This window comes from Melanerpes formicivorus, unplaced genomic scaffold (genome assembly GCF_026170545.1).
Source record: "Melanerpes formicivorus ecotype bairdi unplaced genomic scaffold, bMelFor1.0.p_v2 SCAF_19, whole genome shotgun sequence".
Classification (NCBI taxonomy): domain Eukaryota; kingdom Metazoa; phylum Chordata; class Aves; order Piciformes; family Picidae; genus Melanerpes; species Melanerpes formicivorus.
The window spans coordinates 9,406,509-9,430,046 of record NW_027142371.1 but is presented as its reverse complement, the minus strand read 5'-3'; the positions used below and the strand labels follow the sequence as shown (position 1 = coordinate 9,430,046).

General features: G+C 38.4%; 1 protein-coding gene across 4 annotated transcripts in view; it reads right to left on the bottom strand.

Moving 5' to 3' along the window:
• Nucleotides 1-5,090: 5,090 nt before the first annotated feature.
• GNAS (GNAS complex locus) overlaps nt 5,091-23,538 on the bottom strand; it is a 149,373-nt gene continuing 130,925 nt past the window's right edge. For all 4 annotated transcript variants that reach the window (XM_068150017.1, XM_068150018.1, XM_068150020.1 and 1 more), the window contains exons 6-12: nt 15,376-15,430; nt 13,812-13,885; nt 13,069-13,127; nt 11,186-11,306; nt 10,093-10,223; nt 9,512-9,579; nt 5,091-8,636 (exon numbers count right to left, since the gene is read on the bottom strand). In XM_068150017.1, coding sequence (XP_068006118.1) covers nt 8,490-8,636; nt 9,512-9,579; nt 10,093-10,223; nt 11,186-11,306; nt 13,069-13,127; nt 13,812-13,885; nt 15,376-15,430 — 655 coding nt within the window. In that variant the 3' untranslated portion in view covers nt 5,091-8,489. The remainder of the gene's footprint in view (nt 8,637-9,511; nt 9,580-10,092; nt 10,224-11,185; nt 11,307-13,068; nt 13,128-13,811; nt 13,886-15,375; nt 15,431-23,538) is intronic.

Here is a 23,538-nt window from a genome sequence, read left to right as displayed (position 1 = left end):
AAAATGAGTATATATATTTTTATATATAAAGAATGAACAATACTCAAAGCACTTGCTTTTTTGACTTGGAGGAGAAAACTAAGGACCTGTAACAGAGCCAGGCGTTTGCTGAATAGCCCTTTGCAGAAGAATTTAAATATCCAAGCTTATCCCACTTCAGGTGAATAAACAAGAGGCAAAGATCAAACCCAACTGTTTCAAAAGTATCATTTAAACTCTGTTGAAACACAAAATGTAACAGAAATTGATTTTGCAAACTAACCTTTTACAACTTTGAATGGAAACAACCCTAGCTGTCTGGGGTTTAACTGTGTTCTCCCATATAGATTTCTGGTTTACAAAGTTTCAGTGACATATGTATAAATAAAAGCACGTAGATTTACCAGAATGTCCCTGAAAGATTATCCAGCAAATGAATGCAACATTTCCCCCCCCCCCCCCCAAGTGCGTATTTGACTGCATTTTATGTGTAAAATATTTTTGCATCACAAATCCCATTTAGTGAGGTTTTGATGAGGCAGTGAACATGTCAAAGATAACATTTTGATCGCAATAAATACACTATGAATGCCAGCCTGTGGGTCTCTACTGCACGTTTGAAGCAGTAAAGGCATCTTGGAAAGTAGCTGTGTGTGAAGAAGAGTCAGGTCTAGAGAAATGTGGTACACTACCTTTTGTTACAAAAATGTTATTTCAAAAATTATTTTTGTTTTATTTTGGACAGAACAGAAATGAAGGTTGGTTTCAAAAAGCTTGGGAATGGCTTTTTCTATGGGAGTAAAGAATGAACCAAGTACTGAATGCCCAAGTTTCAGTCCCAGCCAATTATCAAAAATTTGGTGCTTGACTTTGGAGCAAATTACTTAACAACTATCATTCGAGATTCCTACCTACAGCCGATGAAATCATAAAGCTTCATTTGGTTCCTTCTGAGAGTAAAAGAAAAATCCCAAACAGAAGAGCTGACTTCCAACAGAACTGTTTGCCACAGGTTTTTAAAAAATGTCCACCCTGGTATTCTCTGTATGCTAGGCACTACTGCTCCTTGCCCTCTACAAATTCTTTTATCCTAAATGTGTATTCTGTATCACAGTCCTTTTACACATCAACCAGTACATTCAACTACAGATAAGGTAATAACTTCCAGAAATCACAGCAGCATCAACTTAGGCTAATGGGTTTTGCCTGATGAGGTTCTTCCTTCTCAAGCAGAACCTCAACATTAAGCATTTTTGCTTGCACCTTGAGATTCAGAATTACTGGCGACAATCTTACTCCAGACACTGAACACAACACTTTGCTAGATAACTGACAAGTATTCTGAGACAAAAGAAGGTGGCTTTTAGGTTGCTGAAATCATAGTATCAGTCATGTCATTCTAGCCTTCTTCAAATGTTAACTTAAAAGTTGGAACTATACACTATAGCTAGCTTAAAGGAAATCTCACAATGCCCCAACTACTGTTCAAGAGGAACCTACAATGGAAACATTTTCTTGCTTCAAAGCAAGTTGCAGTTGATTTGCATACTGATCATTGAACTTCACTGAATGTATGCAGTCAGTGCATATTTAGCAGTTCCTTAGTTGGATATATCCTGCCCTTTCAGATAAATACATTCTCTGACCTTGAATGTATGTGTAAGGATCCCAGATTAGGTCACTTATCTGAGGAATGAAGAATTTCCCCCATAAATATATTTTTCAGTGTCCAATGTGATGGATTTAGGATTCTTGTTTATCTAGTTTTTCCTGGCTCCTTTGAACTTTCCATGATGCTGTCTCCTAACTTTCTTTCATAACTGCTTTATTCTCCCACTAACCATATACATTATAGGAAGGTGGGGTGAGAACAGAAGAAAGCTGAATCCAAAGGTGACAGTTCCATGATGTTGGACAGAACCACCAGTTGCAAGCTCCTCAGTTTTAAATCACAAAGAGGTAAACAAGAGCCATTAGTTGTGGCAGCACTAGGCTTCCAAACTGCCTTACATAGATGAACCTTTGTAGCCCAGCAGAGTTTTGCCCTGTGGGAAACAGAACTCAGGGTTAGAACCAAAACTTCCATGACATCTGTTGCTTCAGTTTGGCTGTTGTGCCTTCAAACAAAAGAAAACAAAACCAAACCCAAACAGAATGGAGATTAAACCCACTGAAATACATTAATCATCACACGCACACTGCAGGAAAGACATGCCCTTTGCTGTGGCTCCAGCTTCATACAAGTTTAAAGTAGCTTTCATCAACACCTTGAGGTCTTATACAGGCATGTATTTGGTTCTATCATCCAACCCGTTCATTTGTCTTTTTATGGAAGCTCTTCTGATCCTGCCAACAGAAAACTGATGATGTAATGAAAAACTAGGATGAGCCCCTTTTTCTAACAGCCTTATGGTCACAAGCCTGAGGCAGTAACTCATAACCCTTATGCAGGACCTCCTTCTCTGCCTGCTCCCTGCTGGCACTCCAGCATTCTAGTTGCAGGAAGGATCCAAGTCCCAATTTGTATCAAATACTGTAAAACTACAAACAGAAACACTGTACTTCACCATAAATAACACACCTAAAGTTCACAGCCTAAAACCGGAACAACAGAACTGAATTGCCATCATTACTGCCTCTGTCCTAAGCTTGTTCTTTCTCCACACTTCAATAGCTGTGTATTAAATAAAAAAGCATTAGCCAATAAAAGGGTAAAGTGAAGACACACTCACATTTTAATTTTCAATTTCTTTACATTTGTATACTGGTACCCCAGCCTTAGAAAGCATGTTATGTTACAGAAAACCACTAACATCTGAAATTTCTCCCTCAAAAATGTATTCTTCTCTATTTGGAACAATGTTTAAAGACTGCATTTTATCCTGTTACTAAAAGAAAGATTTCTGAGGCAGACTTTTTGTGAGAAAAAGAAAAAAAAAACCAACAAAACTTGTCAATTCTGGTTTGGTGGGATGTTTGGGTTTTCTTAAAATGATCTATGACATACTTGATCAGCTACCCCCTGTTGCAGAGGTACCAGTTAAGCACTTGCTCTTAACCTAGAGAACTCCTCCCTGGTTTTTAACACAGATTGAGGCTAAGTTTATAGAACCCAGAAGTTCGAAAAAAAATCCCACCTTATTATTCATATGTTTAATGCAGCAAGATTAATTTGCTTCCCCACCTCCTCCCAAGCTGCTTTTCCAAGCAGATGTCTGCTTTAAACTGCACCCATTTTGCTCAGCTCAGGACATCAAAAGTAGACAGGGTAAAAAGCAGCTTTAACTTTTAATATGACGAGAATCAGGGTTGAAAACAATTAATTATGAAGCCAGTACTCATGGCTGAGTTTTTTTTAGCAATCTCTGCAATACAGTGAAGTACTCTGAAGCAGTTTACCTACCAAGTAACTGGAACACACCCACTCACAGTATTTACACTAACTGGTTATGACCAGGATTAAAATACGTTCACTCCTGCAATTTCTATCTTGTCAGTCACCAGATTTTTCAGTGTAACGGCTGTCATCAGCAGAGGCTCAGAAACCCTCCTTTGTAGCTTATTTTATTTACAAAGACACTTCAAAGTTTGTCACAGAACAGAAAGACTTTTTCCCAGGGGATGAATTTTCAGCAGTATCAAGCTGAGGAAGAAGGGTACAGTTTTGATTTTGGACTGCCAACAGATGTTTGCTTGTAAATGTTTTTATCGGTAAAGCAATGCAACATGTATTTTAGGGATGAGGACCTGTTCCTGTGCGATTTCCACTGATAGGCATCTAAGGCCCTGATCCTGCTCCTTAATTCTTACTAGGAATTTCACCACCTGCTTCCACGGAAGAGGTCTTGTGAGTGCCAGCATTATTAGAAATTCACACAGCATATTAGATACAGTTGGGGAAAGATGAAAACTTGCTCTCTTCCAGAATAAATTACCTAACTCAGAACTTCATCAATCTTGGACATTTGTATAGCACCAATCACCAACAGTATTGTCACTAAGGCACTGGACTGGTACTCAGCTGTCATGGAGTCTGTCTCCGTTTTCTGTGGTCAACTTCCTGTGTATTCATGTTTCTGTCTGTTTTTCCTGGTACATAATTTCCAACATCTGAAAATAGGATATAATACAAAACATCCTACATCATTTACAGGAATATTGCCCCATGACTCATTACAAGGTGCTCAGATTCTAAAGTGATGAATATTAATATTTCTGTGCATAGATTTACTGCTAAAAGAAAATAATCCTGCAGGTATCAATTATGTGCAACACCCTGGAATAGAATTAGCTTCAGTTTCTCTGGAATTTATGACATAACTAAGTTAAAATCCTATCCTCAATGCCATGATTCAGAATAGTTTTTAGATAAATGGAGATAAGCCCTCAGGACTCCTGTCTACAACAGCTGATCTGGCATTCCTGTGTATGCTTTTGCATCAAAGTCTGCTCCTAACAACTTGCAGAGCTTCAGTTGCAGCCTCTAATAGAGCAGTTTTTGATGCTTTCAGAAGCAGCTGAATCTTTTTTTAATCTGCAGTGAATTTAACCTCTCCACATTATTAAAACAAACAAACAAACCAACCAACCAACACCCTTCAGGAGTTTTCCCTATTCTGCTGCATCACACTGGCTGCTGTGTACCGACGTACGGATTGCTGAAAGCTTTAGGCTTTGAAAGAAGTTACTGCAAATGCACAGTAGCTGATTTTGAAATGACATCATCTCTACAATTTATTTTTTTTTACAAAAAACCCAAAAAGATCAGACCATATTGTAGCTGACTGGCTTGCCAAAGGTTATGTTTTAAAATCAAAACCATTTCTGAATTACAGAAGTGCCAAAACCAATCTTGAATCAGGTTTGTTTGTTGTTGTTTTGTTTCGTTTTGTTCGCTTGTTTTTTTTTTTTAAACCACCCCCCCATCCAACAAAACAGTTGTGTAACTTAAAAGAGAAACAAGAGTTTGTGTTGGAAATGGTTTAAAAACCAACCCACCAAATCATGCTTGAGCAGACGCCTTGTAGGGCAAAGATTTAGCTGAGGGCAATTTAATGCCAAGATATAGACCCTCTATGGGTTTGTAATGCAAATACTGACACAACCTCAACTATAGTGATGCAAATGTGCCCTAAAACACTGTATTTGCTTTTATTAATAAAAGTGGTAGTGTTTACATTTGCAGGTATCTTACACTTCAGCATCACGATGAATACTGAGTAGAATGAGTTTAAGTTTTGGCTGTAAGGTCAGAAGTTTCCAAACAAATGAATGAGACAGAAGTGAAAGTCCTCAATCAGGAAAACAAGAAGTTCAAATAAATAAATAAAACAAAACTAGGAAATATGGGTAAGCATTAAGTTGGAATGGTTCAAATAACTGCAAATTATGGCCACTAAATTAGAGACAGAAGAAAACACAGTTACTTATTAAATAGCAAGCATTAAAGCTTTATGCTTTGTTTTTGTATTCAAAAAAGAAAAAGAAAAAGAAAAGCTATAGAGAAAGCTTAAAAATAAGACTTGCATTTACCAGGCCACCAAACTGCATGGACTAATAAAGAGACTAACAAAGGCAATACTGAGACGTTAAGACCACACACACTCCATACTTGTGCAACTCGACCATATTCAAGACAATTGCCTTTTTCCTCACTTTAGGGAAAAAAAGAAAAAACAAGCAACAAACAAGCATCCCCTAAACATTTCTGTTCATATAAAGCTTTACATTTCTCAAACTGTTATCTTAAATATCCTTGTTATTATGTAGCCTTCTCAGCGTCAGAGGAAGAACCTTATTTATTGATTTATTTTTAATGGAGGTGCTTTGTTTCTCTCAGATGAGAGATTACATTCCTCACACCACTACAGGTTTTCTCCATTTATAAATTTGGTCTTTACACCAACTCCTCCTAGGCTTAAAAAAGATAAGGGTTGGCACGAAATCAAAGATTTTGGCTCCTGGAACTAAAATTAAGGCTCGCAATGAATTTCCTTTCCACTGTATGTGTCCCATTTTTACCTAGTGGAAACACCAGCCCTTAACCTACAGGCACTGGATACATTCTTAAATTGTAGGGGGCTATTTTCAGTCAAGTTCTCTGCAGTTCTACGAAGTTCTGGTGGCAACTTTCTAAACCTGTGAACAGGAAAGAGAATTTTAAAAAGATGAGTAGCAAATGCAGCTAAAAGTTTTATCCCATTTAGTGTCACCAGGAAGATCACTACTAATTTGGAACTAGAGAGAGATGGGACAGTAACTCCATCACATCCCTGCTCTATGTGTGAACAGAGTGATTTCATTTTTGTTTAAAAGTTTAGCCACAAAAGCAATGAAAACTCAGAATTCTGAACAGTTGCAGTTCTTAGTATTAAAAAGGCATCTGATACCTGAAGCAAATCTAGCTGCACAGACATCACTGACCACACCCTAATTTTAATTTAAACTGGACCTTTTCCCAAAAAAGAAAGTTAACACAGTCTCTTGGGTGGAGGGAAGCTAGTGTGAAAGGCATAGAGGCAAGTATTTTTGTGTTTTTCTTTCTTTTGTCTTCCTTTTAAAGTCACTGCAGTAAGATCCAGATCAGTTCAGGGGTGTGAATGAAGGGGGAACAGGGGTGTTTTGAGTAATATAGGCTAACACTGTTCTAGATGTGTTATTAGAGCTGTAATTTCTGACTCTGTACAAATTGTACACGTAGGTTTAGACACATGAAAAAGTAACACACTCACAGAGACATAAAACACCTAGGTATAAAATATAAAGCAGTGTAGTAGTTACTAAAATTACATGCTCTCTTATTGCTACAGTGATTTTTGCTCTTTTTTCTTTTTACTGTACCACATGTTGTTCTAAGCATATAATTTGCATAAATTATTCAAGTTTAAGAAAAAATCCACACATCTTCACTTTAAGCTACTTATATAGTTAATATAAAACAAAAAGGTTCTAAAGTATCTCTTTATTAAAAGAGAAATAAAAATGTCATCTGAAACTGGAATTCAGTGGCCAAATCCAAGGGCAGTGCACACCTTGTCATCCTGGTAGTAGTTTGCCCACACAGCGTCAGTGGAGGTTGGTGGGGTATTTGGCCCAGTCTAGAGATGGTCACCAGACCTGCATGATGCCCTATGTGTCTGTTATTGTTCTGCTGTTGTCTTTAGCAAAAAAAGGACTACGAATGACCAAAGACTAACATTTATAATTTGTAGCAAAATTTGGTTTATGTAGAAACAAGCCATGTTTTGCATTTGGATAGAGATTTAAATGAATTAAAGCTAAAAATTAAAAAGCACGATGCTGCAACATCTGGTCACTTGTTGAAGACCTCACTTTTAAAGTGGTTAAGTTTGCACAATTTGTACTTTTTTCTTTTTCTTTTTTTCCTCCTTTTTTTTTTTTCTTCTTTTTTTTTCTTTTTTTTTTCTTTTTTTTACTAAACAGTATTTTTCCTTCTTTTATAAACCAGAAAAACTAAACTACAGATAAATTTTCCCTACCTCGAGCTAATGCTGCAGATAGGGTTGACAAAGCTGTACAGCGCAATCAAACATACTTACATCTTAGCTCATTGTACAGGTACAGCCATAATCAAGGCACAAAGATCTTCTACAAGTTATTTTTTTTTTTTTTCAATAAAGTTGTACAAAATAATACATTTTACAGTCTGTACAAGAATAATAATCCAGCAGTAAAATAAAAAAAATGAGGGGAGGGAAGAAGAAAAAAGAAGGGAAAGACTGTGAGGACTACAGTCCAGATAATGATTTTTATAGCAGACAGGATCATCAGTGGACAAACTGAAAACAGTGTGTGGTTAACTCTTTCTGCAATCACAGGCCATACGCAGTTCAATTCATAGATGTCCATGGTTGTCTTTAGACCACCAAGACTGGTTTTAAAAATACCCTTCTGAAAGGTAGCAGTTGGTTTTTGCACTGTCTAGGTCTGTTGTAGAACTGTCAGTACTTCTGTTCAAAGCCACATTACAGTCAGAGAACCAAACTCAAGTGTCTGTCTTCAAACTTGGTCTGTGACTTGGCACCTTCTTTAGTCTGATGCAGTGAATGATACAGAGTGGAGATCACGGGTTATATGATTATGCCCACAACAGTGCTAAATTACCTAAAGTTTTCTCTCCCCAATTTCTGTTTTATGTTTTAATTTTATTTTTTTTTTTTAAATCCCAAATTCTTTCAGGTGCTCCACATTCAGGGCTTTGAATTATTTATTTTCCCCCTCTCTTTTTTGTTAATAACAGTGTTAGGGAATCCTCATGGAAATGGCCTTTTAAGTGTTAGGGGCCATCTCAAACTGTCCGAGGGTACAGAAGCAAGCTTAGAAGTGCTGCTATTGTCCAGCAAGGAGAAAAAGTTGAAGGGTGCAAATCAATAGGAGATTCAAACAGTTCTCTTCCACCCTATGTGGGCAAGGGTGGTGTTTTTTTCTGGTTTTTTTTTTTTTTTTCATAAGGAATAAGGAGTCCAAAACACAGAAAAAAGTGCTCTCCATCACAACAACTCGTATTGGCGAAGGTGCATGCGCTGAATAATGTCCCGACAGTCATTGAAAACCCTCCGGATGTTCTCTGTATCCACTGCACATGTGAAGTGAGGATAGCAATAGTGCCTTCCATCTCCACTCGCTGTGCTGATTCTCTGTTAAAGGTTAAGAGAGAAAGAGTGGGTTAAAACGAAACTGACTGAGGAAGAAAGCCCACATTCTCAAAACTTAGATGAATGAAGGTTAGGATATGCAAGCATGAGTTGAGTTTTCAAAAGGTGAAACTAAGTGGCAACATACCCAGAGTCTTTCACTTTCTTGCCTAAACCATGACATTTAAAATAATCAGAATTATATGGTGAGAAGGTGACTGCACACCGAGGAATTGCAGAGTTTAACGAGAGCTCAAGAAAAGTGCTGTTATTGATATGCAGCTGTGGCGAACTGATCCACACAACTCCTAGTCAATCTGTCCATGAAGGAAGTGAGATTTTGGTCCTTTCACAAGGTTTTTATCCCTGCTTATGGAAAACTTACAGAAAGCCCTACTCCAAATTCTATTTGGCTTCATTTTAAAATGAGCCCACATTCTGATTGCTATGCTCACCACTATAAGGAACTAACATTTTAAAACTGTTAGTCTATTATCACTTCAGCTGACCAGTAATGGGAAAGATAAAATGAAAGGAACATTAATATTTTACAGCTGGTGCATCTTTTGATTAGTCTGTGTCTTTAGAAATAATGCATGGAATAAAAATATGGTCTCACTAATAACATCAGGACTTCACTCATCCTGTTTGAGGTTTCTTAATTCTCACCATTTTTTTTGCTATTTACTTACACACTGTGTCAACAAACAAATACCCAAAGAGCAGCTAACAAACAGCAGTAAAGCTCTTGAATGTAACAGTGTTTTATTCAGCATGGATGTTAAATATAAAGAGCACAAGAAGTGACAGTGCAATAGTATAAGGTAAGAATAAGAATCTGGTTTTGAGAAGAATACTGAAAGAAAGGAAATACTTACAAGAAACTCATCTCTAATAAAATACTTGGCCCTTGTAACTCTGGGATCCTCACCAGGCTCTGGTGTTGCTGATGAACAATAAAATGAATATCTCATTAAAACTGATGCGTTTTGGTGACAGTGCCTAAAAACTAACTTGTTCTGTTTTCTGCTCACATATAATAGAAACATGCTTTGCAAAACTGATTATGAGATAAGACAAACCATAACAATACTTAGAACAGCAAGACTGAAGGAGAACAAAGGACCATTACAGGGGCCATAGTACCAGGCTTTTGGTAGGTTAGAGAAATGACCACAGATATGACTACAGGCAGTCCAGGACACACCTTTGTGACAAGATGTACTGTGGTCTGCATCAGCAAAGTAACAGACTGTGGCACGATGACATTATTAAGGTATTAACTGTATAAATTACAGGATTCTCTCACTGGTAGCACGTAGAATTTAACATTATAGTTTGACTGAAAGACAATGACATCTACTTCAGAGTTTTCAAGTCTTAGTTGAAATTACCAAAACCATTACTGATGTGCTTTACAAGGGCATTACAAATTGCTAATACAAATTAAAAACCTTACCATCATCTGGTGTAGTGTAGCGAGCAAATTCTGGAAAGTAGTCTTCAATTTTCGATTTCCCTGCTAAAACTTTCTCTGCTAGCAAGTCTTGTTTATTCAGGAAAAGAATTACTGAAATGGTCCGTAGCCACCTGCAGACAACAGAAACCAAACACCCTGAGAATCACACAGCAGAAAACTCCACCTTCATCCAGCTCAGCATGACATACTGCAACGATTTTTGAAAGGTTCCTTTGACACTTGAATCCAGTGGTGCATTTCCAGGTGCACACACCCTGAGTTGGGTTTGTGCGCTTCTAACCTGGGCAATGAAAGCTGCCCTCTTTTTCCTGCTAATTCAAATGCATCACACAGGTGAACATAGCCACTTTTTAGTGTGCTACTCCCTCCCTGCTGTAAGCACTTCAGCCTCAAAATGGCAGCTACCCAGTTGTACCTCTCCAGTTTCTTTCAATTAGCTGAGTGTAGCAGACAATGTAATGCCCTGACAGCAGCTGATCAGAGACTAGATTGGACTGTGCTGAGAAGGAAACAACAAAGGCCGTGCTATGGTTGGGGGTTAACCCCAGTGGGCAGTGAAGCACCACACAGCTGCTCTCTCACTTTCCCCCTTTAGTATGACAGAGGAAAAGGAAAGGAAGAATAAACCCAAGAAAATCTGGAGATTAAGCTAAAAAAAGATAAGTAATAATTGTTTAATAATTACTCACCACCTCCTGTGGGTAGACCAATACCCAGCTAACTGGCTAACTCCCTCTTCTTTTCTATTGCTAAACATGACATTAGATGGATACTTCTTTGGTTAGTTTGCATCATAAGCCTGCTTGTGTCCCTTCCCAATTTATTCTGTACCCCCAACCTATTCACTGGGAAGAAACAGTGAAGGCTTTGATGCTCCCCAAATGCTCTTCAGCAACAGCTACAATGTAGTGTGTTACTAGTATTGTTTTGGTCAAAATCTAAACTATGGCATCATATGAGCTGCTATGAAGAAAATGAACCCTATCCTGGCCCAGAACACAACTCTTGACTATAGTATAAGACAGCATTATTAATTTATGTGGTATGAACAATGAAGCTTCAATTCACAGACCTGTTGTTCCAGATACTCTTGAAGAGGTTTAGTGCTTCTTGAAGCCGATTGGTCTGATTGTCCTCTCGTATAACCATGTTGTAGCTACTGCTCGCCACCACAAATATGATAGCAGTCACATCTAAATCAAGAAACACCCAGTAGTTAATACCAAACTCCAGAGGAAACACCCATGAATCCCAAAATTCAACAAAAAGCTGCCAGACTTCCAGCTTCATGAAGGGAATAGGCTGGAATGCTCCTGCTGACAGGTCTTTAAATATCAGAAATAAAATGAGAAAACAAAGAAACCATTAAAGATAGGAAAAGCAGGAACAGACAGAACAACAGAAAACACAGAAAAGAAAGGAACAGAAACAAGAGAGAAAAAAAATGGATAAATGGCACTTTTGGTCTGTGTGAATAAAAATAGCAGATTGCTGTGAATCCATGGTTAATTGTCCTAGTCCTGTAGTGTACTATACAGCTCAGAGGCTTCTGTCTTTCCTGGGAGGTACTCTGAGTATCTCACAGAATCCAGATCTCTGTGTTTCTCTGTGGTTGTCCTGCTCTAGATCCTTTGCACTGACAGCCTCATCTACCTCAGAGACCAACAGCAGAAGAGATGAGTCAGATCATGAGGGAACAGGAAGAGGAAGGAGCAGAGGTAAAACCCAAACAAATCTGTTATTAATAGCACAGAAAAAATATTGCACAGTAGTTCCACACAGATATAAAGGGTTCAGGCGATACTCTGATACTAACTGTAACAAATCACAATGGATTCTAAGTTGCCTTCTACTTTATCTGTTCTTTGTAGAATGTCATTGTAACTGCTCCTCAAAATGACAGACGTTTGCATAGCTTCATGAATACTTTCTCCAAAGAAAAGAGACAAAAATATTTTCCCCAACTCTAGCTTCACAAAAACTTGTGTGGAGAAAGGTTTTGCATGTAAATGGAGATACAGAGTGTGAAACTAACAGCTTTGGTGAAAGTACATGCAACACAGAACTACTCATTTAAATTGTATGGGAGTTAAGAGTATAAACACCTGAACTGAACTGATGGGGTCATCAGTGCTAAGACTCCACATGTTCCACAGTACCTGCAGAACTTCCAGGTCTTAACCTGTATTTTGGCTGGTGCTATCTTAGCACTCCAAGATATTAAGCTTATACGCAGGCTCCTTAAACAGTGGTATTTATTTTGTGTTTCCCACAGGGGCCTGCCCCAGGCTACTTTTCTAGAGTTTACATTAATACACACAGATTCCTAGAAAAGTGCAGATTTATAAACTGCCATGAACTTTTTTGACAAGGGCATTTTAGGGCTGCAGTACACAGTGCTGTAGCACAGTACATATGCTGTGTGACACCATGGCTAACAACTCTGATGCTCCCTACAACGTCACACTGCATTAATGTGCAGTGCTGGCTTGGCACAAAGCACCCATAACATAGCAATGTGGCTGCAATTATGTGCAGAATGATGATATTCTCATTTTATGCATACATTAATTATCCTCTAATTGTGTATTTTGAACAGACACAAACATATGTAAACCTTCACTTGGAAGACAGACTATAGCTTGGAATTTAACACCCACATAGCTGGCAAGCAACGCATGAACTCACCACCAAAATACCCTAAAAAACATGAGGACAGGAAGGCCAAAGAAAATGGACAAACCACGTTAAGTTGTCAAACTTAATTCTTAGATCCTCTAGACAGTGACAGAAGCTTACATGCCAAGAAAAATTCCATCCTGTATGACTGTTTGGATAATTCCTTCTCAAGCTACATAGAAAAGAAGATAGCTTCCATGCAGGGAGAAATTAAGACTGAGCATTAAATTTTTGCAGAGAGCTATTTTATAAAGCAAACATAAATTCTAATCATACCATTGAAACACTGGATCCATTTTCGGCGTTCATCTCTTTGTCCTCCAACATCAAACATACTAAGGGGAAAAAAGAAAATTCCAGTCAGAATACAGTTTTAGTTCCCCAAACACAAAAAGAAAACCTAAGACATTTCAGGGCTTCCATGTCACAGAAGCTGAAATGAATCAAGGATTAAGAGAACCTGAACAGGCTGGAGGTTAAGAAATTCTGACATATGTACACTGGAGATTTTTTTCACTCTCACAATCCAAGACATTAAGAAACTTCCTACAACAATGTCATCTGTTGAAACAAGTATCACAGATCTAAAGTCAACAAGACCAGACTAAAGCTCAGCAGTTTTTGTTTGGGTCAAGCAATCTTTCTCACCTGGGACAGTAAAGAGAACATTCTGTTACTTAGATATGTACAAATTTTTGGCCAAATGTGTCACTATATACACTAGCAATGAATTCAATACTCAAAAAAGGCATTAGTAAAAATAGATTTTAAATGATTTCAAACAAACAAAACCAAACCCCAGAAAATAGCACACCAATTTAATTTCTTTTAAAACCAGACTACTACATTAAAAAAGTATCATAAAATACTAGTTCTCTACTACACATCAACTTGAGAAATACAGTACCCTCAATGATTATGTGCCAGGCTGGTCTTAATTTACCCTGGTATTTGTCTGCTTTGTACTAACAAAAAACAAACAACAAAAACACACACAGAAAAAAAAAGAGGATACTTACTGAAAATTTACTTTGTCCACCTGAAACTTGGTTTCAAAAATTCCTGATGTCAAAACTCTGCATCTGAGAAGATCCTAGAGCATAAAGGAGACGTCATTGATTCAATATGGGTACTTCATAATTCTTCATAAATCCAGCAAGCAAAATAAACCCCTTTTACCCTGAGAGTGATGACAGCATGTGTGCTGTACTGCAAACCCAGGGACCAGAGCATTGGGAACCTGCATCTGAGGTTCTGATCTTGAACATGTGTGTACATATGGGCATAAGCAACTTTGAAGGTAGGTTTGTTTTCACAAGCAGGGTTAATGGGAAGCTAGGAATTAGAGGAAACATTTACAGGCCAATTAAAACAAGGAGTGATCATAGTAGCAGTGACCCATCCCTAGAGATTAGAATACTAGGGGCTGGAAAGGGACCTCCAGAAATCGAGTCCAATGATCAGATGACGCATTCACAGATTTCAGTGGGATTGTGGCATGCAGCAGGATCTTTACCACCAAGTAATTCCGAACCCCAAAAGATCTCTTTCCCAACTGTTCAGTGCTTGGCTATTAGATGAAGTGTCTAGGACTCTGAATTTTCTTTTTTTTTCCTTTTAAACAACCAAGAGCTCAACCACTTAAGCCTTACAACAATTAGGCTCTTCAAAAACAAAACTTGTAATTTCCTGTGCAGACAACACTGATCATCAGAAGTTGTAAGCTACACACAACGACAATTGGCATAAGGGCCACAAAATCCTATTAAACCCAAGTTGTATTGGCTTTTATATGCGTTCCATTGCAAAGCTCTCACAGCCACATATGGTGCCTAGTGGGTAATGGATCCAGAAGAACCTAATTTGCATCTGCTGTAGACTGAGTATGCAGCCCAAATATAACTAACTACAAAATACCACTCTGAATTCAAGTACAGGTTTTGTAACTTAGGACTTAATGTTTTGGAGTCTAAGCAGCAGATAAATTGTAACATTTGCAGCAGACACTTTGCTTCCAATATGAAACTGATACTTAAAAGAGAATCACAGAATGAAACCATTCTGTGTGGGTTGGGAGGGATCTTTAAAGACTGCCCAGACAAACCCTGTTTTGGTGAGCAGAGACATCCTGAGCTAGAGCAGGTTTCTCAGAGATACATCAAGCCTGATCTTCACAAAAAGAGTGATTGGCCATTGGAGTGGGCTGCCGGGGAGATGGTGGAGTCACCATCACTGGAAATGTTTAAGAAGAGACTGGATGGGGCACTTAGTGCCATGGTTTAGTTGATTAGATGATGTTGGGTGATAGGTTGGACTTGATGATCTCAAAGGTCTTTTCCAACCTGGTTAATTCTATTCCATTCCATTCCTGAATGTCTCCAGGGATGGGGTCTTCACCACATCCCCAGGTAACCTGTTCCAGTGTTCCACAACACTCATAGTAAATTATTTGTTCTTACATTACTTTGCCCATCCAAATGACAAACTAATGTAAAGTGTGTGGTCACACCCATGATTAGAAAATTACTGAGATAATTATCCTAAAAAATGAGGGGACAGATACATTGTGCAAACTTTCCTTACCTGGTCAGATGGTGTATACTCGTTTTGTTTGACTATGTCAATCTTGTCTAGAAAACTGAGGAGAGAAAGGAAGAAGAGTTAAGTTTTCTTCTCAAATTAGAAAATGTAATCAAACACTTCAGTAATCACCAGGTTCTCAGGTGAGCACCAGTGCATTTTAATGGACTCGGGAGTCACAAAATGCTGAATACACTTAAATTGCAGCAGATGCGCACTAGCCTTTCAAACCTGCATTTCCTAGCAGCACCCAGCAGAGGGCCAAAGCCACAGTTTCATCAACCGGGGTCCAGTCATCTCATTCCAACCCCCTCCCACCCTGCTCCCTCCGCTAACAAACATATCAGCAGTTCAAGTAAATAATTTATACAAATTGTACAATAGAACCTGCTACTTATTACAGTTAAACCAAGGACTCAAATTGTCTGCAGGTAATTTTCCTGAAAGAGAAGTATTTTTTAAAAATATTATCACTGTAACTTAGAAGAAATTAAACCCCCTAAACCAATTTAATTACAAGTTCAGTTAAATGAGATGGAGTACTAATTTTCTGTTAATTCTTGCTACCAGTTTTTCAGTTTACTTTCTGAGAAAGCAGCATTAGTTAGCCAGAGGGGTATAAAAAGAGATGTGTTTTATTCAAATTCATTAGGCACTACTTAAAGATGATAACCTGCCATCTTCAAAATACTTTTACCAATTAACTGTAACCCCCTAAATACCTTCCACTTCAACTCAAAAAGCAAAAATCTCAAGGAATCAATTTGTTAACTGCTTGACTGCAGTTTTACTGAGACTCAAAGACGTAGCAAACCAGCAGCTTTGCAACACAGATTTTAAGCCGTCCCCACCCCAGTCACATTGTCCAACACCAAAAGGCTCAGACACCTTCCTTTAGTATTATAAGGAAATCTTAGCAAGGTGTCTACAGTTAACTTTACCCATAACATTAATAATTAATCACAGTCTTAAAACCAATGCACTTAAATTTTCCTTTTGAATTCCTTGCACGAATTCTTCACGAAGCAGAAATCAGACAGAAAAGCTGAGTTTTGCCTTTGGCTCCCTACACAGGGAGGTACGCTCCAAGTGCGCTAACTACGGCTGCAGGCAACAATTTAGAGGGGAGGAAGAGGTATCCACGTCCAAGATTCATAAATCAGAAACCAAAACCCCAATAAAACCAACAAGGGTCGTAGCCCTCAGTTTCAGCCCCTGCTTCCCAAGTGACTTTCTGATATACCTAATGACGAGCAGGGAAAGGAGGAAAAAATGATTTTATGTTTTAACAGTGGCTTCAGTTTCAAGCCCTTTTTACCAGGAACTACATGGACACCTTGTTTCAGAGACAAATGGAAAGTAACTTTAGTCTGAGTTACAGAATAAAACACATTAAAATGTATCTTACTAAACATGCTACTAAAAACATGAGACAAAGTGTAAACATCAATTTCCATCGTGAAAGACAAGGTGGAGACAGATATAAGGATAAAATTGTTGACAAAATGTCTACTGCAATTTGCAAGCTGTTTTTTTTTTTCCTTCCAAGGCTTCTAAGTAATTTTAATTTTTGTTTGACTTGTTTTTAAATCCAAATGAAAAGCAGCCCTTTGTTCAGTATACAGTATACCAAGCAAGAATTCCAACTAATACTAGTGCTGTCACATTATATTCTCTCCTAAGAACACTGTTTCAGAACCATGTGACAATTCCACAAGCCAGAGAATGCTTTAAAAACATTCAGAACACAACATGTTCATACAGATTTTAAGGTGATTACTAACAACGACCCTGCCTTTCTGCACAGAATTTATCTAAGCATAACATTCTGTGCAAGGTTCCACAGAGGTGGATTTTTGGGTTTGGGGTGGGGTGGTTTTTTTTTTTTTTCGGGTGGTGTTGTTTCGTGCTGTTTTGTTTTTAAATACCCTGCTAATCAGCTTAATGGATTTTGGAAACTGACAATTAGAAAATAACAACAAGATATTGCTAAAACCTGGAACTGAAAGTACAAACCTCTTACTGTTGTTTATGCAGACTATTTTTAGGCCTATGATTTCCTTGAAAAACATCAGCCACATAGGAGCAGCAGTACTGTACTTGAGATGAATTCCAATAGCAATGTTCATGCCAGGTAAAACAAGGTCGAATGGAATAAACCTTTCTTCTTCCCCCCAAAACAAGTTCCAACATTCACTAACATCTGATACTTGTAACAATAATCATTCAAGTCCTTCACTCTGATAGTTAGCAGAAATCCTACCCTGCTTCCAGAGGCATTTCAGGGAAAATGGAGCAAAGCAGTATGTTAAATGAAGATTTCCTCCTCTGTGTGTGCCTTTTCCCGAGTCTGCTCTAGCAACGTAAGAAAAGGCTAAAGGCTTTAAAAATCACTTTGATTTTTTTTTGCACAAACATAACGTGTACATTCTTTCAGCTGGTCTCTAAGGGGAAAAGAGCAGCAAAAATTCAACCCAGTCTGGCACACCTAAAGTAAGGAGCAACAGTGGGAGCAGGAGAGTTCAGAAAAAAAAAATCAATACACAACGCTCAGAGACTTCCAAGGCGATGTTAGTCAAGATCAAATAATCTATCCAGTAAATTAAACTAATAATCAAGTCAGAGGAGAACAAAGCCTAATTCAAAAGAAAAACAAATTCACCATCATTAATTTCTATTTTTAGTTCTTGTTATGCTCTACCCAAAACACAAGTGAGGCCCCTTCAGTACTACCTTGAGTGCTGAGTTCACTGCTGTTATAGACTGTTCTAAGTACACTGGAGGTATGCCCATCTACCATGTCAGCAATGAATTTGGCAGGAAGAAAAAAAAAAAGTGACCTTGGTGAAATAATTCAAATAAAACTGTCAAACCACAAACCCAGATTTTATACTGCAAGCGAGGCTTGCACCGAGTTACAGTGATTTTTTTTTCTTCTGTAAAATTTTCCCAGAGATTATATGTGAAAGCTATTTTCCAGAAAGCAAATCATTCATTCAGCATCGCTGCCAATTCTTAGGGCCAGACTCTGAACATGACTAAATAACAGGATCAGTTATTGCACTGCAAAATACTGTCGTTTAGTCTAAGGTACTTGGTAATAAAATGAAGGGTATTAATAAAAATTTAGAATGATCTAGAACAATAATAAAAAAAACCCACTTTATCTTTAGGGTTCCCTTCTTCAGATTGAGGAAGGAAAAACATTCAATGTTTTAAATATATCTTTGTGAAGAGCCAAGTGTCTTTAATTTTAAGGGGTGCACTTAGGAGACAGGCTTCACAGAGAGAGATATGCAGAAGCTTTCCTTAGCTCCTGCAAGTCAAAGTAATTAAGTCACAGATGTACCCCATTTCTTCCCAAATGTTTATTAATCCTATTATGTCAAACCCATACCAAATTTCAGATCAAGATATATACCAGTTACTGATTTATCCTGGAGGTTCTTCATACAGAAAGAGTTTTATCCCTGTGTGTGGTGAATTTCCTGAACGAACAACGTTGCTGCCAGACTAAGAACTGCAGCCTGCCCTCATTTCTCCTCACTGAAAAGGTGTGTAACGCTTTAAATCTTCTGCCTCAAGAAACAACACAACTTCGTTGTTTTGGGAGGAACAGGGAGGGGGAAATCAGACTGCCTTTCCTTCAGCATTTCCTGACAGTCTTTTCAATAAACAGTAACTTGAAATTTTACTCTTTGTGATCTGACGAAATGCTTGGCAGACAAGGATTGATTTTTTTTGGTATTATTTGTGAAGGAGAGCTTTTGTTTTCAGTCTAGAACAACCCTGGAAAGGTCTCTTCAAACTGACAACACACCTATATTTGAAGAGCTTTATTTCTAACAAGGGTTTGGTTTTTTTTCTCAAGTCATAACCTGAAGTTGTACACAAAATGTTTCTCTTTTAAGACACACTAAAATTGCATCTTTAATGTTAGTATAACACTGCATATTGAGAATTCAAAATTACAATCCCAGCTAAATACAACATTTGTTTATAACTTAGAACCCTCAAGAGTAATACTTGAACTCCATATTTGTGAAGTTTCTCGCCTCTGAAAGCCTCAAGGTATTTTACAGACAGTAAATCATACCCACAACTCCTTCCTGCCTTCATTCATGCTGCATTTCTTGCCTCTGCCATTGCACCCTGAAATGCACACCTTACGTTATCCCTATTTTAAAGGAAGGCACAGAGGGAGTAAGTTAATTGCCTGGAGTCCCTTGAGTCAGCAGAAATGCAATTTTCTTTTCCTCCAAGTCATGTGTTTTTATCAAGATACTACTAGGAATTAACCAGAATATTACTAAGAATTATCAAGCTTTTACTAAGAATTAAAGTTTTATTTACCCCAATCACCTCTAAACCAGTTTTAACAATTCAATTGTCTACATCCAGAAATAAATTAACATTTGTTTAGTGATCTTCCTAAAGATCAAACTGTGCTGAAGCTGCAGCCAAAGGAGTACTACACAGCTACTACATTCTCTTTTAAAGGCTATTTGAGCAGTGAAATACCTGAATTATGTACTGTAACTTCAGCATAATTTAAAACCATGTTAACACAGAGTTTTCTCAACCCCTGAAAAAACAGGTCTGTGACAGTGTCCAAGCCATGGCTTCCCATGCAGGACAGTGCACTGACACCCACTCCTGGGCATAGGGGGTTATTTTCAGCTGGAAGCACACATGTGCACATTGACTGTTCTTAGTCCGTCCACTTCTGCTGTTCTTGGGAGCAAGCAGGGGATTGGGTGTAGGGGGGAAATCCTACTCCTTAAACTGATGTTAAGGATTGCTTTTACATTTCAGCTAGTTTATTTTGCAAGAGAAGCAGAAAAACAGGCAAAGTTACAGGAGTGATGAAAATAAAATAAGCAAACCTTCAATCTGCCGGTACCTCTTGGTATCCTGCAAACACTGACAGTGTATGCAGTGGAACTTGATTTAGATCAAAATGAAACTAAATACTAAAATCAGGGCTGTAGTAGACTGGAATTTTTGTTTGCTTGTTTGTTTTGTTTTTAAAGATATACCGGTATTTTCTATGATTTGCAAAGGTGGAACTTTTACTGTTAAAGTGGGCACAGAAGACATGTTACTGGATGATTAAAATATTAAGAAAGTCACATCTCTTTTTCTGTTTAAATAGAACCTGATAAGGAGGGAAAAAAATCCTTCAGAACCTTTGCAATTACTTCAGAAGAAAAAAAAAAAGCCTTTAGAGACAGGCACAAAGGGACAGTATTGTAACAAATATTATTGGAATCACTGTGAGAGCACTATATTGCATGTAAAAACCATCTCACATAAGATGTTCCTATAACGAAACTCTGCATGTTAACTCTCACACATTAGGACCCCATTCAAAACCAGATTTCTATTGGAAATGAACTTCAAAGCGTAGTGTAAAACTTGAACAGAAGGAAACTGAAATACAACTCTTTAGAAAACCTTCCAAGAAGCTGCAAATATTTTTTGTTATTTCCAAAGTCAAGTCAAACACCCATTGTGCTTAAAAGAGTCTCAAGCCCAACATTTAATTAGAGATAGTATTAATGCGCACATATCCCAGAAGAGTGATTCTGAGCGTGGCCCCATCTGTAATTACAGAAGAACCTTGCAGCATTCCAGCCACTTGGAGGCGGAGGGGCACCATGGGTCTAATTTTGAAGCAAATAATGAGAAAGCTGAAAAGTATGACTCCATATATTTGGAATCATCTTGTGGTAATCAAGGTTACAGTTCCTTATATGGTGTGGAGAACATGAAGCACACACGAAAAACAGAGTATTAAGGCTATGGGATATAAAGAACTGCAACTATTGCAACCCTAAACATACCTCACAAACCAGCCAGCAGAGCCCCCTTTAACTTTTGTGCTGCCATGAAATACAAACCTTGCCCTAAAAACAAGGCTGGTTAGGTAGCAGGCTTCCCAAACTGCGTAATTAAAGTGCAATCTGATGGAAGGCATGAATGAATTTTAGACAAATCCAGCAGAAAGGCAAATTATTCCTTCAAAAAATGCTAGTAACCAAAAAGAGAAATGGGGAAAAGGGAGGAGAAAAAGAGAAATCTATTTAAAGAGGCTGTAGTTGTCTTTCTTTTTTTTTTTCTCTGCCTGTCTAAAGTTAGTCTGGCTTAGAGGATGCACTAACTTTCCCAATCAGTTTTACATTACAGCACAAGTCCAGAAATAGCTCCCAGCCGCCTTGGCCTCTAGCACGGTTGCCATGACAATGGAACCACAGTGCTATAAATAGCTCATCAGCACCAAATCTTGTGAGACACATCTGGAATGGGGCCAGCCCAGCCCCGGCCTGACAAATAAAAATAGGCACAGGCAGTTTCAAAGGCTGAAAAGGTACAATGCAGATCGGCTTGTGTGGAGCGACGGGCAGAGAAACTGTTTTGATTGCTTGTTAGCATGAGATTTATTTGATAGGAGATTGGGAGAAGTATAAAAGTTACTTTATTGCATACTAAACAGTCAGTTTTTCTCTGAGGTCTATTTTTCTTTCTGTCCCCTTACTCTGCAGCAAACCCGTACAGCTTTTGAAACTGTAACAATGCAGCCTTTTGCCCAGGAGACTATTAAAATAAGGAAAACCAGAAGAAAACAGGTCTTCAAAACTTCCCCCTCTAACTATTTTTGTACTGCTTTGGCTCAAGCGTACTTAAACACTCCTGTGAATCTGACAGGCATCCTGGATGGGATCCTGCACACGCTGGAGCTCTTTGCTCCAGGTAAAATCATTCCCAGACTGCTCAGTGCCTCCAGGAGCCTGGTACAAGAGGTGGCTCCCCAAGCCCTTTCCAGGCTGCAGCAATGGTTGCACTCCTCACCCCTGGCACTGCCACTGCCACTTTGCATCACAGACCCTCAGCAGAAACAAAACCAGGGCTGTGGGCTCTGCTGAGGTTACAAACCAGCTGTGTCTGCAACTCAGGCGGGACCTGAGCCGTGCCTTCAGAGGTAGAAGGCAGAATCAGTAGTCACAGCATAACCCAGCCCACTTTCCAACTGCTCTGCTTGACAAAGTGCCTTTTGAGCACGCATTTTCTTTTGCTTAGTGGGTGAGAAAATGTCATATTTTTAGCACAGACTCTTGATCAACCCATTCAATTACATCCAAATTATCTGTGTGGGAACAGAATGTTATGTCAAAAATGTTATTCAGTATATTTGTCAATATTACCCAACAGAAGACATTTGTATAATCAGGAGATTTAATATTTTCTACAGCATATGAAAGCAACAGTTGAGGAATCAGACAGAAGTTGCAAGACTTTGCAGTTTCACAGATACTGGAAATAGTAGTCAACATGATCTAACACAGAGAACACCACTCCTCAAATATAAAATCTTAGTTGCTCTATCAAAAACCAATAGACTACAGATGGCAATCAAACCCCTCCAACTATTATAAGCATTAAGCCACAGTAAAATATCTTCCGTATGCCATAAAGGCACTGTGCACGCACTCCACACAAACTGCACCATCAGCCCACAGGATTCCTTTAGGTCCCTACATGGATATTTTCATTTCTAAAAATTGTAGAGTAACTTCCACCCAGGCTTCAAGCTGCATGTAAACCTTCCTTCCCTTCCCCCTTCCTTTTACCACATTCAGCTTGCTCACTTGCCATCTGAACAATGCGTGCTTCAGGAAGCAGCAGTTTGCACAGAAGTATTTTGGAAAATGTACTTCACAACAGTGCAGCCCAAGTCAGGATTTATTGGTTTTTATAAAGATACTCCAAGTTAGTTTAAGAGCCTATGTTCAATTGCAAGTTTTGATTTAAATTATGTAAAAAACAACTATATTCTTTTTTCTTCCTTGAGAAAGCAATTCATGAATATTACGAGATAGCCCTTTCTGGCTCACAGGATAAACAAACTTGCTGGTTTACTCGGGTAGAAAGATGGAAGGCCTGTAGAGCAGAAAACACTACAAGGTAACCTGACCAATACTCCACATCACCCCCAAGACACTTGCCAGATTCCCCTCTGCCATTAACTCTTCATCTGGACATGATGCTGTGTACGGATGCCTCCTGCTCCAGCAATGTCTTTGGAGGGAGACCTCCCCCAGGCAGATTGGTCTGTGCTCCTTTATGCTTATCACTGACCAGGGGTGCATTTTCTCCCGAACAAGA